This window comes from Mobula birostris, chromosome 8, assembly GCF_030028105.1.
Source record: "Mobula birostris isolate sMobBir1 chromosome 8, sMobBir1.hap1, whole genome shotgun sequence".
In the NCBI taxonomy this organism is placed as follows: domain Eukaryota; kingdom Metazoa; phylum Chordata; class Chondrichthyes; order Myliobatiformes; family Myliobatidae; genus Mobula; species Mobula birostris.
Genome location: NC_092377.1, coordinates 170385480 through 170402369, shown reverse-complemented (window position 1 = coordinate 170402369; position 16890 = coordinate 170385480). Strand labels below are relative to the sequence as shown.

General features: G+C 45.3%; 1 protein-coding gene across 4 annotated transcripts in view; it reads right to left on the bottom strand.

The window, feature by feature from the left end:
• The window catches only part of gmcl1 (germ cell-less, spermatogenesis associated), a 197581-nt gene that overhangs the window by 126615 nt on the left and 54076 nt on the right, over nt 1–16890 (bottom strand). For all 4 annotated transcript variants that reach the window (XM_072266824.1, XM_072266826.1, XM_072266828.1 and 1 more), the window contains exons 5-6: nt 11819–11931; nt 8906–8971 (exon numbers count right to left, since the gene is read on the bottom strand). In XM_072266824.1, coding sequence (XP_072122925.1) covers nt 8906–8971; nt 11819–11931 — 179 coding nt within the window. The remainder of the gene's footprint in view (nt 1–8905; nt 8972–11818; nt 11932–16890) is intronic.

Genomic DNA, 16890 nt, shown 5'->3' with positions numbered 1-16890 from the left:
TAATATTACTATTAGTAAATAGTAATAGTCATAGAAATAATAAATAGTAATAGAATAGTAATAGAAAATAGTATAAGTAGTTAAATAGCAATATGTTAGTTATGCCAGTAAATTATGAAATAAGTCCAGCACCAACCTATCGGCTCAGGGTGTCTGACCCTCCAAGGGAGGAGTCTGACTCCCCACGACCAAACATCAGAAGTTTGAGAGAGGGGGATTTCACTCAGGTCCACTACCTGAGTAGAAAAAGGCAGCAGTGGATCGCTGCAGTGTAATTGAGTTCAGTCCAGTGACCAATCTGGACATCAGAAGTTTGAGAGAGGGGGATTTCACTCAGGTCCACTACCTGAGTAGAAAAAGGCAGCAGTGGATTGCTGCAGTGTAATTGAGTTCAGTCCAGTGACCAATCTGGATATCCGAAGTTTGAGTGCAGGGGATTTCACTTAGGTCCCTACCTGAGTAGAAAAAGGCAGCAGTGGATTGCGACACCATAACTGAGCTTTGACCAGCGACTAATACGCACTTCAGATTGATTTGCAAGAGCAAATTAAAGGAAGGCAGGGGCAAGTACTGACTTTCTCAGTGGACAAAGTCAGAGTGGTGACCTTGCGGCTTCAGTAAGGAAAGGCTTCAGTCAGAGAAAGCAAAGAAAAGAAAAACTCAGGATTAATTTTTTTTTTCATCCTTTCCTTTTTATATCTGCTCAGTTAGGACAGTAGAGATGCCAGACAGGATAGTTGAATGCGTCTCTTCTGAGAAGTGGGAAGGTAGGGAGATCTCCAGTACCCTTTACGACTACAACTGTGAGAAGTCCATCCAGCTGCAGCTACTAACAATCCGCGTTGACGAGTTGGAACTGGAACTGGATGAACTCTGGATTATTCGGGGGAGTGAGAGAGGTAGTAACACTCAATGTGCAGGACACAGGAAACTGTGTGACAGTCAGGAAGGGGAAAGGGGATAAGGAGTCAATGCAGAGTACCCCCGTGGCCATCCACCTCAACAACAGGTATATCCCTTTGGATACTGTGGTTGGGGGGTGGGGTAAATCTAACAGAGAAAAGTCACAGTGATCAGGTCTCTGGCACTGAGTCTGGCTCTGTGACATAGAAGGGAAGGGGGGTAGAAGTGGCACACACGGTGATAGAGGATTCATTAGTTAGGGGAATGGACTGAGGTTCCCAGATGATATATTACCTCCTGGGTGCCAGGATCCGGGACCTCTTGGATTGAGTTCTTAGCATGCTTAAGTGGCAGGGTGAACAGCCAGAGGTCGTAGTCCGTGTAGGTACAAATAACGTGGGTAGGACGAGTGACGAGGTTCTGCACATGGAGTTCAGGGAGTTAGGTGCTAAGTTAAAGAGCAAGACCTCCAGGGTTGTGATCTCAGGATTGCCACCTGTGTCACGTGTTTGTGAGGCCAGAACTAGAAAGATAATATGGTTTAACACGTGGCTAAGGAGTTGGTGTAGGAGGAAGGGCATAATATTTTTGGATCATTAGGCAGTCTTCCAGGAAAGGTGGCACTGAAATGGTGGGGTACTAATATCCTAACGGGAAGGTTTGTTAATGCTGCCTGGTGGAGTTTAAACTAGAGTTGCAGAGGGATGGGAACCAGAGTGCCAGAACAGTTAGTGGAGAGGCTGTGGAGGCAGATGTTAGTAAGACCGCAGACGAAGTAAGGAATCAGAACGTAGAACATAGAATAGTACAGTACAGTACAGGCCCTTCGGCCCACAATGTTGTCCTGACCCTCAAACCTTGCCTCCCATATAACCCCCCACTTTAAATTCGTCCATATACCTGTCTAGCAGTCTCTTAAATTTCACTAGTGTATCTGCCTCCATCATTGACTCAGGCAGTATATTCCGGGCACCAACCACTCTGAGTAAAAAAAACCTTCCTCTAATATCCCCCTTGGACTTCCCACCCTTTACCTTAAAGCCATGTCCTCTTGTATTGAGCAGTGGTACCCTGGGGAAGAGATGCTGGCTATCCACTCTATCTATTCCTCTTATTATCTTGTACACCTCTATCATGTCTCCTCTCATCCTCCTCCTCTCCAAAGAGTAAAGCCCTAGCTCCCTTAGTCTCTGATCATAATGCATACCCTCTAAACCAGGCAGCATCCTGGTAAATCTCCTCTGTACCCTTCCCAATGCTTCCACATCCTTCCTGTAGTGAGGCGACCAGAACTAGACACAGTACTGCAAGTGAGGCCTAACCAAAGTTTTATACAGCTGCATCATTACCTCGCGACTCTTAAACTCTATTCCTCGACTCATGAAAGCTCACACCCCATAAGCTTTCTTAACTACCCTATCTACTTGTGAGGCAACTTTCAGGGATCTGTGGACATGTACCCTCAGATCCCTCAGCTCCTCCATGCTACCAAGTACCCTGCCATTTACTTTGTACTCTGCCTTGGAGGTTGTCCTTCCAAAGTGTACCACCTCACACTTTTCCAGGTTGAACTCCATCTGCCACTTCTCAGCCCACTTCTGCATCCTATCAATGTCTCTCTGCAATCTTCGATAATCCTCTACACTATCTACAACATCACCAACCTTTGTGTCATCTGTAAACTTGCCAACCCACCCTTCTACCCCCACATCCAGGTCGTTAATAAAAATCACGAAAAGTAGAGGTCCCAGAACCGATCCCTGTAAGACACCACTAGTCACAACCCTCCAAACCGAATGTATTCCCTCCACCACAACCCTCTGCCTTCTGCCTATTCTGAATCCACCTGGCTAAACTTCCCTGAATCCCATGCCTTCTGGCTTTCTGAAAAAGCCTACTGTGTGGAACCTTGTCAAATGCCTTACTAAAATCCATACAGATCACATCCACTGCACTACCTCATCTATATGCCTGGTCACCTCCTCAAAGAACTCTATCAGGCTTGTTACACACGATCTGCCCTTCACAAAGCCATGCTGACTGTCCCTGATCAGACCACGGTTCTCCAAATGCCCATAGATCCTATCTCTAAGAATATTTTCCAACAGCTTTCCCACCACAGACGTAAGGCTCACTGGTCTATAATTACCCGGACTATCCCTACTACCTTTTTTGAACTAGGGGACAACATTTACCTCCTTCCAGTCCTCTGGTACCATTCCTGTGGACAACGAGGACATAAAGATCCTAACCAGAGGCTCAGCAATCTCTTCCCTCGCCTCGTGGAGCAGCCTGGGGAATATTCCGTCAGGCCCCAGGGACTTCTCTGTCCTAATGTATTTTAACAACTCCAACACCTCCTCTCCCTTAATATCAACATGCTCCAGAACATCAATCTCACTCATATTGTCCTCACCGTCATCAAGTTCCCTCACATTAGTGAATATCTAAGAGAAGTATTCATTGAGGACCTCGCTCACTTCCACAGCCTCCAGGCACATCTTCCCACCTTTACTCTAATCGGTCCTACCTTCACTCCTGTCATCCTTTTGTTCTTCACATAATTGAAGAATGCCATGGGGTTTTTCTTTACCCTACCCGCCAAGGCCTTCTCATGCCCCCTTCTTGCTCTTCTCAACCCCTTCTTAAGCTCCTTTCTTGCTACCCTATATTCCTCAATAGACCCATCTGATCCTTGCTTCCTAAACCTCACGTATGCTGCCTTGTTCCACCTGACTAGATTTTCCACCTCACTTGTCACCCATGGTTCCTTCACCCTACCATTCTTTATCTTCCTCACCGGGACAAATTTACCCCTAACATCCTGCAAGAGATCCCTAAACATCGACCACATGTCCATAGTACATTTCCTTGCAAAAACATCATCCCAATTCACACCTGCAAGTTCTAGCCTTATAGCCTCATAATTTGCCCTTCCCCAATTGAAAATTTTCCTGTCCTTTCTGATTCTATCCTTTTCCATGATAATGCTAAAGGCCAGGGAGCAGTGGTCACTGTCCCCCAGATGCTCACCCACTGAGAGATCTGTGACCTGACCCGGTTCGTTACCTAACACTAGATCTAGTATGGCATTCCCCCTAGTCAGCCTGTCCACATACTGTGACAGGAATCCGTCCTGAACACACTTAACAAACTCTGCCCCATCTAAACCCTTGGAACTAATCAGGTGCCAATCAATATTAGGGAAGTTAAAGTCACCCATGATAACAGCCCTCTTATTTTTGCATCTTTCCAAAACCTGCCTCCCAATCCGCTCCTCGGTATCTCTGCTGCTACCAGGGGGCCTATAGAATACTCCCAATAGAATAACTGTTCCCCTCCTGTTCCTGACTTCCACCCATACTGACTCAATACTGCCACATTACCCACCCTTTCTGTAGCTGTAATAGTATCCCTGACCAGTAGTGCCACCACTCCTCTCCTTCCCCCCTCTCCATCCCTTTTAAAGCACTGAAATCCAGGAATAGAATCCATTCCTGCCCTGGTGCCAGCCAAGTCTCTGTAATGGCCACTACATCATAATTCCATGTATGTATCCAAGCTCTCAGTTCATCACCTTTGTTCCTGATGCTTCTTGCATTGAAGTACACACACTTCAGCCCTTCTACCTTACTACCTTTATACCCTTTATTCTGCTTCTCTTTCCTCAAAGCCTCTCTATATGTTAGATCTGGCTTTACTCCATGTACTTCTTTCACTGCTCTATCGCTGTGGGTCCCATCCCCCTTGCATATTATTTTAAACCCTCCCGAACCATGCTAGCAAACCTACCTGCAAGGATATTGCTCCCCCTCGAGATCAGGTGCAACCCATCCAATCTGTACAGATCCCATCTTCCCCAGAAGAGATCCCAATGATCCAAAAATCTTAAATCCTGCTCCCTGCACCAACTCCTCAGCCACACATTCAACTGCCATCTCCTCCAATTCTTACCATCACTGCCACGTAGCACTGGTAGCAATCCTGAGAACGCCACCCTTGAGGTCCTGTTCTTCAGCCTTCTGCCTAGTTCCCGAAACTTACACTTCAAGACCTCATTCCTCTTCCTGCCTATGTCGTTGGTACCAACATATATCACGATTTCTGGTTGCTTTCCCTCTCGTACCAGGATGTCGTGCACCCGGTCAGAGACATTCCGGACCCTGGCACCTGGGAGGCAACAAACCATGCGGGTGTCCTTCTCACGTCCACAAAATCTCCTGTCTGCTCCCCTGACTGTAGAGTCTTCAATGACGACAGCTCTCCTCTTCTCCGTCCCACCCTTCTGCACCACTGGGTCAGACTCAGTGTCAGGGGCCCTGCCACCGTGGCTCACACCTGGTCAGTCGTCCCCGCCAACAGTATTCAGGGGAATGGCTACAAGGGGACTCTGCACTACCTGTCTACACACCTTCGCTTTCTCCCCTCTGACTGTCACCCAATGACCTGCTTCCGGCAGCCTAGGTGTGACTACCTCCCTGTAGCTTGCATCTATGACCGCGTTATGAGTTGAAGGTCATCCAGCTGCTGCTCCAGATTCCTTACATGGTCTTCCAGATCACCCAGCCGCATGCACGTCTGGCAGATGTGACTCTGCGGGAGAGGGGAGTCCCCCCAAGACTGCCACATCTCACATGAGAGGCACATCACCGTCTCAGGAGGCACTGTAAAGTCCTCTGCCTCTTCTCGTCAAAGCCTCTCGAGTCAAAGCCTCAAAGCTCCACTCCTTCACTGGCCCACTCACTCACTGGCCGCTCTGCTTGAGCTACCCCTCTATTTATTTGCTTGAACTTTTCAGACTGCTTGGTCATCTGACCTCGATTGCCCAATCAGCTGCTTTCTGCTGAGTCTGAGCTATTCTGAATCTTGATTGACTTGATTGCACAGTCCAACTGCCAAAACTGCCAGAATCTCTCGAGCCAAAGCCTCAAAGCTCCACTCCTTCACTGGCCCACTCACTCACTGAAGTTTGAGCATAGCGTGACTTGTGTCCTGAGCTGCATATACTTCAATGCAAGGAGTATCACAGGAAAGGTGGATGAGTTTAGGGCATAGCTCAGCACCTGGAATTATGACATTGTGCCTTTAGTGAGACTTTATTGCAGAAGGGACAGGACTGACACCTCAATATTCTGAGGTTCCATTGTTTTAGATGTGAGAGCAGGAGGGGTGGCGTCACTAGTCAGGGAAAACATCATGGCAGTGCTCTATCAGGACAGACTAAAGAACTAGACTAGGTGTTATGGGTGGAAGTGGGAAATAAGGAAAGTATAACCATGTTGATGGGGCTATATTACAGACCACCCAACAGTCCTAGGGGTTTAGAGGAATAAATTTGTAATGAGATTGCAGACTATTGCAAGAAACATAAGGTTGTTATAGTAGGTGATATTGACCGGGAATCCCATACTGTAAAAGGACTAGATGGAATAGAGTTGGCAAATACGTTCAGTATCTTCAACCTGGTATGGAAGTTGTCCTGTCCAAGACCGGAAGCTGCAGAAGATCGTGAACATGGCGAAGCACATCACACAAACCAATCTTCTGTCCTTGGACTCACTTTACACCGCCCGCTGTCGGAGCAGTGCTGCCAGGATAATCAAGGACACGACCCACCCAGCCAAAACACTTTTTGTCCCTCTTCCCTCCGGGAGAAGGCTCAGGAGCTTGAAGACTCATACGGCCAGATTTGGGAACAGCTTCTTTCCAACTGTGATAAGACTGCTGAACGGATCCTGATCCGGATCTGGGCCGTACCCTCTAACTATCCGGACCTGCATCTCGGTTTTTTTGCACTACCTTACTTCCCATTTTTCTATTTTCTATTTATGATCTATAACCTAAATTTTTAATATTTACTATCGATTTGTAATCCAGGGAGCGGGAAGCGCAGAATCAAATATCGCTATGATGATTGTACGTTCTAGTATCAATTGTTTGGTGACAATAATGTATAAATAAATAAAGTTTTCTTCATCAGTACGTTTAAGTCGCGATGAGAGATCATGCGATACTGGATCTGCTATTAGGGAATGAGACAGGGCAGGTGACAGATTGTGTAGGGGGAACACTTTGCTTCCAGTGGCCACAATCCCATGAATTTCAAAATAAGTATGCAAAATGATAAGCCTGGTCCAAGGGTTGAAATTCTAAACTGAAGGAGGGCCAATTTTGATGGTATCAGAAACAACCTGGCAAGTGTGGATTGGGACAGGCCGTTTTCTGGCATAGATGTACCTGGAAAGCGGGAGGACTTTCAAACTAAATTTTGAGAGTACAAAGCTTGTCAGAATAAAAGGCAAAGATAACAAGAGTAGAGAACCTTGGTTTTCAAGAGATATTGAGAGAAAAAAGGAGGTACATAGCAGGTGTTAGCAAACAGGAAGAAATGAGGTGCTTATGGAGTATAAGAAATGCAAGCGAACACTTGAGAAAAAAAGTCAGGAAGGCTAAAAGAAGGCATGACATTACTCCAGCAGAGAAGATGAAGGCGTATCTTAAGTGATTCTGAAGGTATGTTAAGAGCAAAAGGATTGCAAGGGGCAAAATTGGTCCTGTGGAAGATCAGGATGGTAATTGATGTGTGGAGACAAAACAGGCAGGGGGGGATCTTAAACACGTTATTTGCATCTATATTTACTCAGGAGATGGATACAGAGTCTTTAGAAATGAGGCAAAGTGCATCTACTGCATGGACCCTGTACAGATTACAGAGGAGGTGGTGTTTGCTACCCTAAGGCAAATTAAGGTGGATAAATCCCCAGGGCCTGACAAAGTATTCCCTTGAACCTTATGGGAGGCAAGTGCAGAAATTGCTGGGGCCCTAGTAGAGATATTTAAAACACCCTTAGTTACAGGAGAAGTACTAGAGGATTGGAGGATAGCCAATGTTGTTTCGCTGTCCAAAGAATTCTCTAAACATAAACAAGTAAAGTACAGGCCAGTGAGTCTGACATTAGTTGTGGGAAAGTATTCGAAGGTATTGAAAGGGACTGCATAGATAAGTATTTCGATAGACAAGGACTGATTAAGGATAGTCAGCACGGCTTTGAGCATGGTAGGTCAAGTCTAACCAATCCTAGAGATTTGAGGAAGTTACCAGGAAAGTGGATGAAGGCAAAGCAGTGGATGCTGTCTACATGGACATTAGTAAGGCATTTGACAAGGTCCCACATAGGAGTCTGGTCCAGAAGGTTCAGTTGTCTGGTATTCAGGGTGAGTTAAGTAAACTGGATTAGACATTGGCTTCCTGGGAGAAGCCAGTGTAGTAGTAGAGGGTTGCCTCTCCGACTGGAGGCCTGTTACTAGTGGTGTGCCACAGGGACTGGTGCTGGATCCCTTGTTGTTTGTCATCTATATCTGCATCAGCTGGAAAAATGGGCTGAAAAATAGCAGACTGAATTTAATGCACACAAATGCAAGATTTGCACTTCAGTAGGACGAGTCGGGATAGGTCTTACACAGTGAACAGTAAGACAATGAGGAGTGTGGTAGAACAAAGGGACCTGCTTATACAAGTATATAATTTGTTCAAAGTGGTGTCACAGGAGATGTGGTCGTAAAGGAAGCATTTTGCACATTGGCCTTCATAAATCAATGTATTGTGTACAGAAGATGGAATGTTACGTTGAAGTTGCATAAGACACTGGTGAGGCCTAATTTGGAGGTTTGTATGCAGTTTTGTTCACCTACTTACAGGAAAGATGTTAACAAAGTTGAAAGAGTGCAGAGAAAAATTACAAGGGTGCTGCCGGGTCTGGAGGACTCGAGTTATGAGGAAAGATTGAATAGGTTAGGGCTGTATTCTTTAGAACGTAGAAGATTGAGAGGGGATTTGCAAGAGGTATACAAAATTATGAGGGGTATCAATAGGGTAAATACAAGACTCATATGTCAATGATAATAAATCTGATTTTGACTTCAATGACCAGCAATGCTTTACAGTTCTTTGTCCATAAAAAGGGTTGGATCTTCAAAAAAAAAATAAAAAAATCTGAATTACCTCAGTTCTCGCAGGAGTTCAACACTTTGGTGAGTCATGAGATTGTTCAAAAGCCACTCAAGACACCTGTAATTAAAACAATTCAATAATTTAGCAAAAACCAGATAGGCTTTGGGGCTCCAGCACCTTTATGCTTTGTAGTCTATTCTAATTACTAAAAATAACATAGAACATAGAAATCTACAGCACATTACAGGCCCCTCAGCCCACAATGTTGTGCCAACCATGTAAACTACTCCTGAGTCTGTCTAGAATTTCCCTAGGACATCGACCTCTATTTTTCTAAGCTCCATGTACCTACCTAAGAGGCTCTTAAAAGGCCCTATTGTATCCAGATTTCTACTGAGATCAACAATTTGTAAAAAGATTCAGGTATCGACACAGATCCTCTTGTTCAAAGACAGTCCAAGATTTCTCTTGTACCTGAGGTCTTTCTGCGAATAGGCACTCACCATCAGGGAAATTTTGAGGGTTAGCACTTCACAGTTGCTACCTGCCCTGATTAATTGTTCACTTTTATTACGAGCCAACACATTTGAATCTTCACTTTTTTTTAAGGCATCCGTTAGTCTTGCGAGACCATGGATCTGCACCTGGAAAGTCTTCACTCTCCAGGGCACAGGCCTGGGCAAGGTTGTATGGAAGACCAGCAGTTGCCCATGCTGTAAGTCTCCCCTCTCCACGACACCAATGTTGTCCAAGGGAAGGGCATTAGGACCCATACAGCTTGGCACCAGTGTCATCACAGAGCACTGTGTGATTAAGTGCCTTGCTCAAAGACACAACATGTTCCCTCGGCTGGGGCTCGAACTCACAACCTTCAGGTAGCTTGTCCAATGCCTTAACCCACTTGGCCACGCGCCCACACAATCTTCACTGATTCATCAGTTATCAGAATGGGAGATGATTTCATTGAGGAATGAGAAGAAGGAATTCTCCTCCCACAAGGTGGTAACTCTTTAGAATTCTCTTTCCTGGAAGGTTATGGAACCTCAGTCTAAGTTCTTTCAAAATAGTGATTCAAAATAGTGATCCAAAACGCTCAGAAAACTGAGATGTGGGAAAACTAGAAGAAAATGGTGCTAAGGTGCTAGATCAACTTTGAACTTGATGAAAGGCAGAACAAACTTGAAGCAACAAATAATCTACATAATTTTATGTCCTTATGAAATACAGGATAGAAGGCTATCAAACTGCTATGTAAATACTTTGGAACAAAAATAAACCCACAGACTAATGATGGAAGGGGGAGTGAGGGAAAGGATGAAGGATGAATAGCAACTGTGTCAGGAAATATTTAGGAGATTATGGGCATCAGATTATGATCTGAAAATTCATAATTCAGAAATAGTATCATGTTCCCTAAAAAGCTTTCATACGAGTCTGAATTTCAAAACATTCATTTGTTGGAACCATGCTGCATTGTTGAGCGTGATACAAAATCTGAAGTACATCTTCTGTATTCAATCCAACACCTTGCACACAATGGAAGCAGTAAGTGTGCTGAGCAAAGACAGGCCAGAGGATCAGCCAGGGTCATGAGCATATTCTTACTGCAAGAGAAGAAGCTGCTCAAAGTTCAAAGTAAATTTATTATCCAGGTACCTATATGTCACCACATACTACTCTGACATTCATTTGGTTGCAGGTACTTACAGTAGAATAAAGAAATACGATAGATTTATTGAAACACTACACACAAGGACTGACAAACAACCAACGTGCAAAGAATACAGATTGTGCAAATACAGAATAAATAAATAAGTAAATAATACTGAGAACACGAGTTGTAGAGTCCTTGAATGTGACTCTGTAGCTTGTGGAATCAGTTCAGTGTTGAGGTGAATGAAGTTATCCACAATGGTTCAGGAGCCTGATGGTTGAGGGGTAATAACTCAAGTTAGAGGGAAGTCTGAAATCAGAGCAAGTCCATCCCTGGCACTGACTTGAGAGCAAAATATATACAAGAGAGAAATCTGCTGTTAGAGCTCATGCTGACACAACTGAATGTATGGAGATAAGTAGAATCACTAGCTGATACCCCTTGCAAGTGGAACAAGTGCTAGACCTGCCCCTACACTTCCTCCCTCACTACCATTAAGGGCCCCAACCGTCCTTCCATTTGAGGCGACACGCTAACTGTGAGTCTGTTGGGATCGTCCGGTGCTTCCTGTGTGGCCTCCTGTATATCAGTGAGACCCAATGTACATTACGAGATTATGCTCCATCCACCAGAAAAAATGGGATCTCCCGGTGGCCACCCATTTTAATTCTACTTCCCATTCTGACATGTCTCTCCATGGCCTCTACTGTCAGGATGAGGCCACACTCAGGTTGGAGGAGCAGCACCTTATATTGCGTTTGGGTAGCCTCCAATCTGGTGGCATGAACATGGATTTCTCGAACTTCCAGTAATTGCTCCACCCCCTTCCTTCACCATTCCCTATTCCCGTTTCCCCCTCTCAGCTTATCTCCTTACCTACCCCTCACTTCCCTATGGTGCTCCTCCCCCTTTCTCTTTCTTCCATGGCATTCTGTCCTCTCCCATCACATTCGCCTTTTCCAGCCCTTTATCTTTTTCACCAATCGACTTCCCAGCTCTTTACTTCACCCCTCCCCTTTTCCCAGTTTCACCTATCAACTACTACCTTGTATTTCTTCCTTCCCTCTCCCCACCTTCTTACGCTGAATTCATTATTTTTCCCTCCAGTCTTGATGAAGGGTCTCGGCCCGAAACGTCAACTGTTTACTCTTTTCCATAGATGCTGCCTGGCCTGGTGAGTTCCTCCAGCGTTTTGTGTGTGTTGTTGAGCTGATACTCTGACAGAACCAAAAGGCAGATTTCTCAACCATGATGTGGAAACAATGTGACATAATTATAAAGCAAATATCAGAATATTTTCCAGTACTCACTTCTGCATTACTGAGTCCAAGCCATAAGTCTCAGCTGCTGCATAGAAGCCACAAACAGTTTTGGAACTGATTGTTTCCTTCATAGTTTCACCACACTGTTGAATCAAACTGTCCTTCAGCAAACAAAGAGAGTAAAAGCAATGTAAACACAGCAGCAATAACGTGTTCGGAGCTATAATACAGCATGATCGAAGTCACCCAACACAACCAGAGGTGTCCTCCAAAGAATCTGCCCATGTGTTCTCATTACCATTTAATGAGAACATACTTAACTCCTGACTCTTTCGCCAAACCCTCTAAACCCTTTGATTAACAAAAGTATCTTCAACACCAACTCCCCTTCATTTAGGAAAAATAAATTCTAACTGATTAGGAATCCTTTCCAAAAGTTTGGCCGCCACTGGTCTATAATCCCAAGATTATTCTTAATATCTTTCTTGAACAACAGAACACTTATCATCCTCTAATCCTCAGGTATCACTCCTGTAGCCAGCAAGAATGAAAATATAATTGTCAATGGCCCAGCATCTCCTCTCGCTTCCTGATATAATCTGTGGTATATATTGTCCTGCCCTAGTAACCTTCCTATCCTTATAGAAACATAGACATCTACAGCACATCACAGGCCCTTTGGCTCACAACGTTGTGCCGACTATGTAACCCAGGGGTCACCAACCTTTTTTGCACTGCGGACTGGTTTAATATTCACAATATTCTTGCAGACGGGCCGACCGGGGGTGGGCGGGGTGTTCAAGTAGGGTTAAACTCACCTCAACATGTCTTTTACAGTTAGGATTGCCAACTTTCTCACTCCCAAATAAGGGACGAAAGTAGCAGTCAAATCCCAGGACACTTTACCCCAGGAAAGACTACCATGACCGTGAAGCCTTGCACGGGCACCTGTCTGCGCATGCGTGACGTGCGTATGCGATGTGCACATGCGCCTACGTGCTGATTTTTCTCCTCACACAAATTGATTTTGCCTTCATCTTCCCGACTATACTGTATATACATTATTTCTACTTTATATAGGCTGTGTATTTATCATATCATTCCTGCTTTACTATATATTAGTGTTATTTATTTTCGGTTTTATGTGTTATTTGGTATGATTTGTTAGGTTATTTTTTGGGTCTGGGAACGCTCAAAAATTTTTCCCATATAAATTAATGGTAATTGCTTCTTCGCTTCACGCCATTTCGGCACGAAAGGTTTCATAGGAACGCTCTACCTTAGCGGGGGAAATACGGGACAAACCAATTTAACCCAATATACGGGATGTCCCGGCAAATATGGGACAGTTGGCAACCCTATGTTCAAGTTCAACGTGCGTGACAGGGAATGAGGAAAGGTGCAGCTGACTCATATCGTTTCCTCACGGCCCGGTAGCATATGCTTTGTGGCCCGGTGGTTGGGGACTGCTGATGTAACCTACTCTAGAAACTGCCCAGAATTTCCCTACTGCATAGCCCTCTATTTTTCTAAGTTCCATGTACCTATCTAAGAGTCTTTTAAAAGACCCTATTGTATCTGCCTCTACCATCTTTGCTGGCAGTGCATCCCACACACCCACCACTCTCTGTGTGAAAATTTACCTCTGACATCCCCCTTGTACCTACTTCCAAGCTCCTTAAAACTATGCCCCCTTGTGATAGCCTCTGGCTATCCACACGATCAACGCTCCTCATCATCTCATACACCTCTATCAGGTCATCTCTAATCCTCTGTCGCTCCAAGGAGGAAAGGTCAAGTTTACTCAACCTATTCTCATAAGGTATGCTCCCCAATCCAGGCAACATCCTTGAAAATCTCCTCTGCAATGTCTCTATAGTACCCACATCCTTCCTGCAATGAGGTGACCACAAATGAACACAGTACTCCAAGTAGGGTCCAACTAAGGTCTTGTATAGCTGTAGCATTACCTCACGGCTCTTGAACTCATTCCCATTGTTGATGAAACCAACACACCATACATCTTCTATGGACCGGACCCCAAGATCTCGCTGATCCTCCGTACTGCCAAGAGTCTTATCATTAATATTATATCCTGTCTTCAAATTTGACCTACCAAATGAACCACTTGACACTTAGCGGTGTTGAACTCCATCAGCCACTTCTCAGCCAGGTTTTGCATCCTATTGATGTCCCACTGTCACCTCCGATAACCCTCCAGACTATCCACAACACCCCCAGCCTTTGTGTCATCAGCAAACTTATGAACCCACCCTTCTACTTTCTCATCGAGGTCATTTATAAAACTCACAAAGTGGAGGGGTCCCAGAACAGATCACTGTGGAACACCACTGTCCACTGACCCTGAAGGTTAAAATGCACATTGAGACAGTGGTGAGGAAGGCACATGCCATGTTAGCATTCATTTCAAGGAGTCTAGAATACAAAAGCAAGGATGTGATGCTGAGAATTTATAAGGCACTGGTGAGGCCTCACCTTGAGTACTGTGAATAGTTTTGGGCCCCTCATCTTAGAAAAGATGTGCTGGCATTGGAGAGGGTTCAGAGGAGGTTGTCAAGGATGATACCAGGAATGAAAGAGTTATCATATAAGGAATATTTGATGGCTCTGGGTCTGTACTTGCTGCAATTCAGAAGGATAAGGGGGGATCTCATTGAAACCTTTCAAATGTTGAAAGGCCTAGACACAGTAGATGTGGAAACGATGTTTCCCTAGGTGGGAGAGTCTAGGACAAGAGGGCACAGCCTCTGCATAGAAGGACGCCCTTTCAAAACTGATGTGGAGAAATTTCTTTGGTAAAAGGGTGGTGAATTTGTGGAATTTGTTGCCACATGCAGCTGTGAAGGCCAGGTCACTGGGTGTATTTAAGGCAGAGATTGCTAGGTTCTTGATCGGACATGACATCAAAGATTACGGGGAGAAGGCTGCGAACTGGGGTTGAGGAAGAGATAGAAAAAAAGATCAGCCATGATTGAATGGTAGAGCAGACTCAATGGGCCAAATGCCTAATCCTGCTCCTATGTCTTATGACCTCCATGCAGAATTCGAACCTTCTACAACCACCCTTTGCCTTCCTTGCAAACCAAGGTCTCCTTGGATCTCATGCCTCACTTTCTGAATGAGCCTTGCATGGGGAACCTTATCAAATGCCTTACTGAAATGCACTGCTCTACCTTCATCAATGTGTTTTGTTACATCCTCAAAGAATTCAATCAGGCTCATAAGGCACGACCTGCCCTTGACAAAGCCATGTTGACTATCCCTAATCAGATTGTCTCTCCAAATGCTCATAAATATTGCCTCTCAGGATCTTCTCCAACAACTTTCCCACTACTGAAGTAAAACTCGCTGGTCTATAATTTCCTAGGTTATCTCTACACCCTTTCTTGAACAAGGGAACTAATATTTGCAACCTTCTAATCCTCCAGTACTTCTCCCATCCCTACTGATGATGCAACAATCATCCCAAGAGGCTCAGCGATCTCCTCCCTTGCTTCCCACAGTAGCCTGGGGTACATCTCGTCCAGTCCCGGTGACTTATCTAACTTAATGCTTTTCAAGAGGTGCAGCGCATCCTCTTACTTACTGCCTATATGCTCGAGCGTTTCAGTCTGATGCAAGTCATCCCCACAATTGCCAAGGCCCTTGTCCCGTGGGAATACTGAAGCAAAATATTAAGTTACCCTCACTACCTCCTCCAACTCAATGCAACCATTTCCACTATAATACCTGATTGGACCTTTTCTCACAAGGTTCATCCTCTTGCTATTCACATACTTGTAGGATGCCTTGGGTTCTCCTTAATCCTGCTTGCCAAGACCATCTCATGGCCCCTTCTAGCTCTCCTAATTTCATTCTTAAGCTCCTTCCTGGCAACTTTGTAATTCTCCAGAACTCTACCAGTACCTAGTTTCTTGAAACTTACGTAAGCTTTTCTTGTTAATTAGATTTTCCACAGCCTTTGTACACCATCACACGAGGAAATCTGCAGATGCTGGAAATGCAAGCAACACACACAAAAAAGTGCTGGTGAACACAGCAGGCCAGGCAGCTTCTATAGGAACAGGTACAGTCGACGTTTCGGGCTGAGACCCTTTGTCAGGACTAACTGAAAGAAGGGATAGTAAGAGATTTGAAAGTGGAAGGGGGAGGGGGAGATCCAAAATGATAGGAGAAGACAGGAGGGAGAGGGATGGAGCTAAGAGCTGGAAAGTTGATTGGCAAAAGGGATACAAGGCTGGAGAAGGGAGAGGACCATGGGACGGGAGGCCTAGGGAGAAAGAAAGGGGGAGGGAGGAAGCCCAGAGGATGGGCAAGGAGTTATAGTGAGGGGGACAGAGGGAGGAAAAAAAAGAGGAAAAAAAGTGAATAAATAAATAAATAAGGGATGGGGTTCGAAGGGGAGGTGGGGCATTAACGGAAGTTAGAGAAGTCAATGTTCATGCCATCAGGTTGGAGGCTACCCAGATGGAACATAAAGTGTTGTTCCTCCGACCTGAGTGTGGCTTCATCTTGACAATAGAGGAGGCCATGGATAGACATATCAGAATGGGAATGGGACGTGGAATTAAAATGTGTGACCAGTGGGAGATCCTGCTTTCTCTGGCAGACAGTGCGTAGGTGTTCAGCGAAACGGTCCCCCAGCCTGCTTCGAGTCTCGCCAATATATAGAAGACCGCATCGGGAGCACCGGACGCAGTATATCACCCCAGCCGACTCACAGGTGAAGAGTCTGGAAGGACTGTCTGGGGCCCTGAATGGTGGTGAGGGAGGAAGTGTAAGGGCATGTGTAGCACTTGTTCCGCTTACAAGGATAAGTGCCAGGAGGGAGATCGGTGGGAAGGGATGGGGGCGACGAATGGACAAGGGAGTCGCGTAGGCAGCGATCCCTGCAGAAAGCGGGGGGGGGGGGAGGGAAAGATGTGCTTAGTGGTGGGATCCCGTTGAAGGTGGCAGAAGTTAAGGAGAATTATATGTTGGACCCGGAGGCTGGTGGGATGGTAGGTGAGGACAAGGGGAACCCTATTCCTAGTGGGGTGGCGGGAGGATGGGGTGAGAGCAGATGTGCGTGAAATGGGAGAGATGCATTTGAGAGCAGA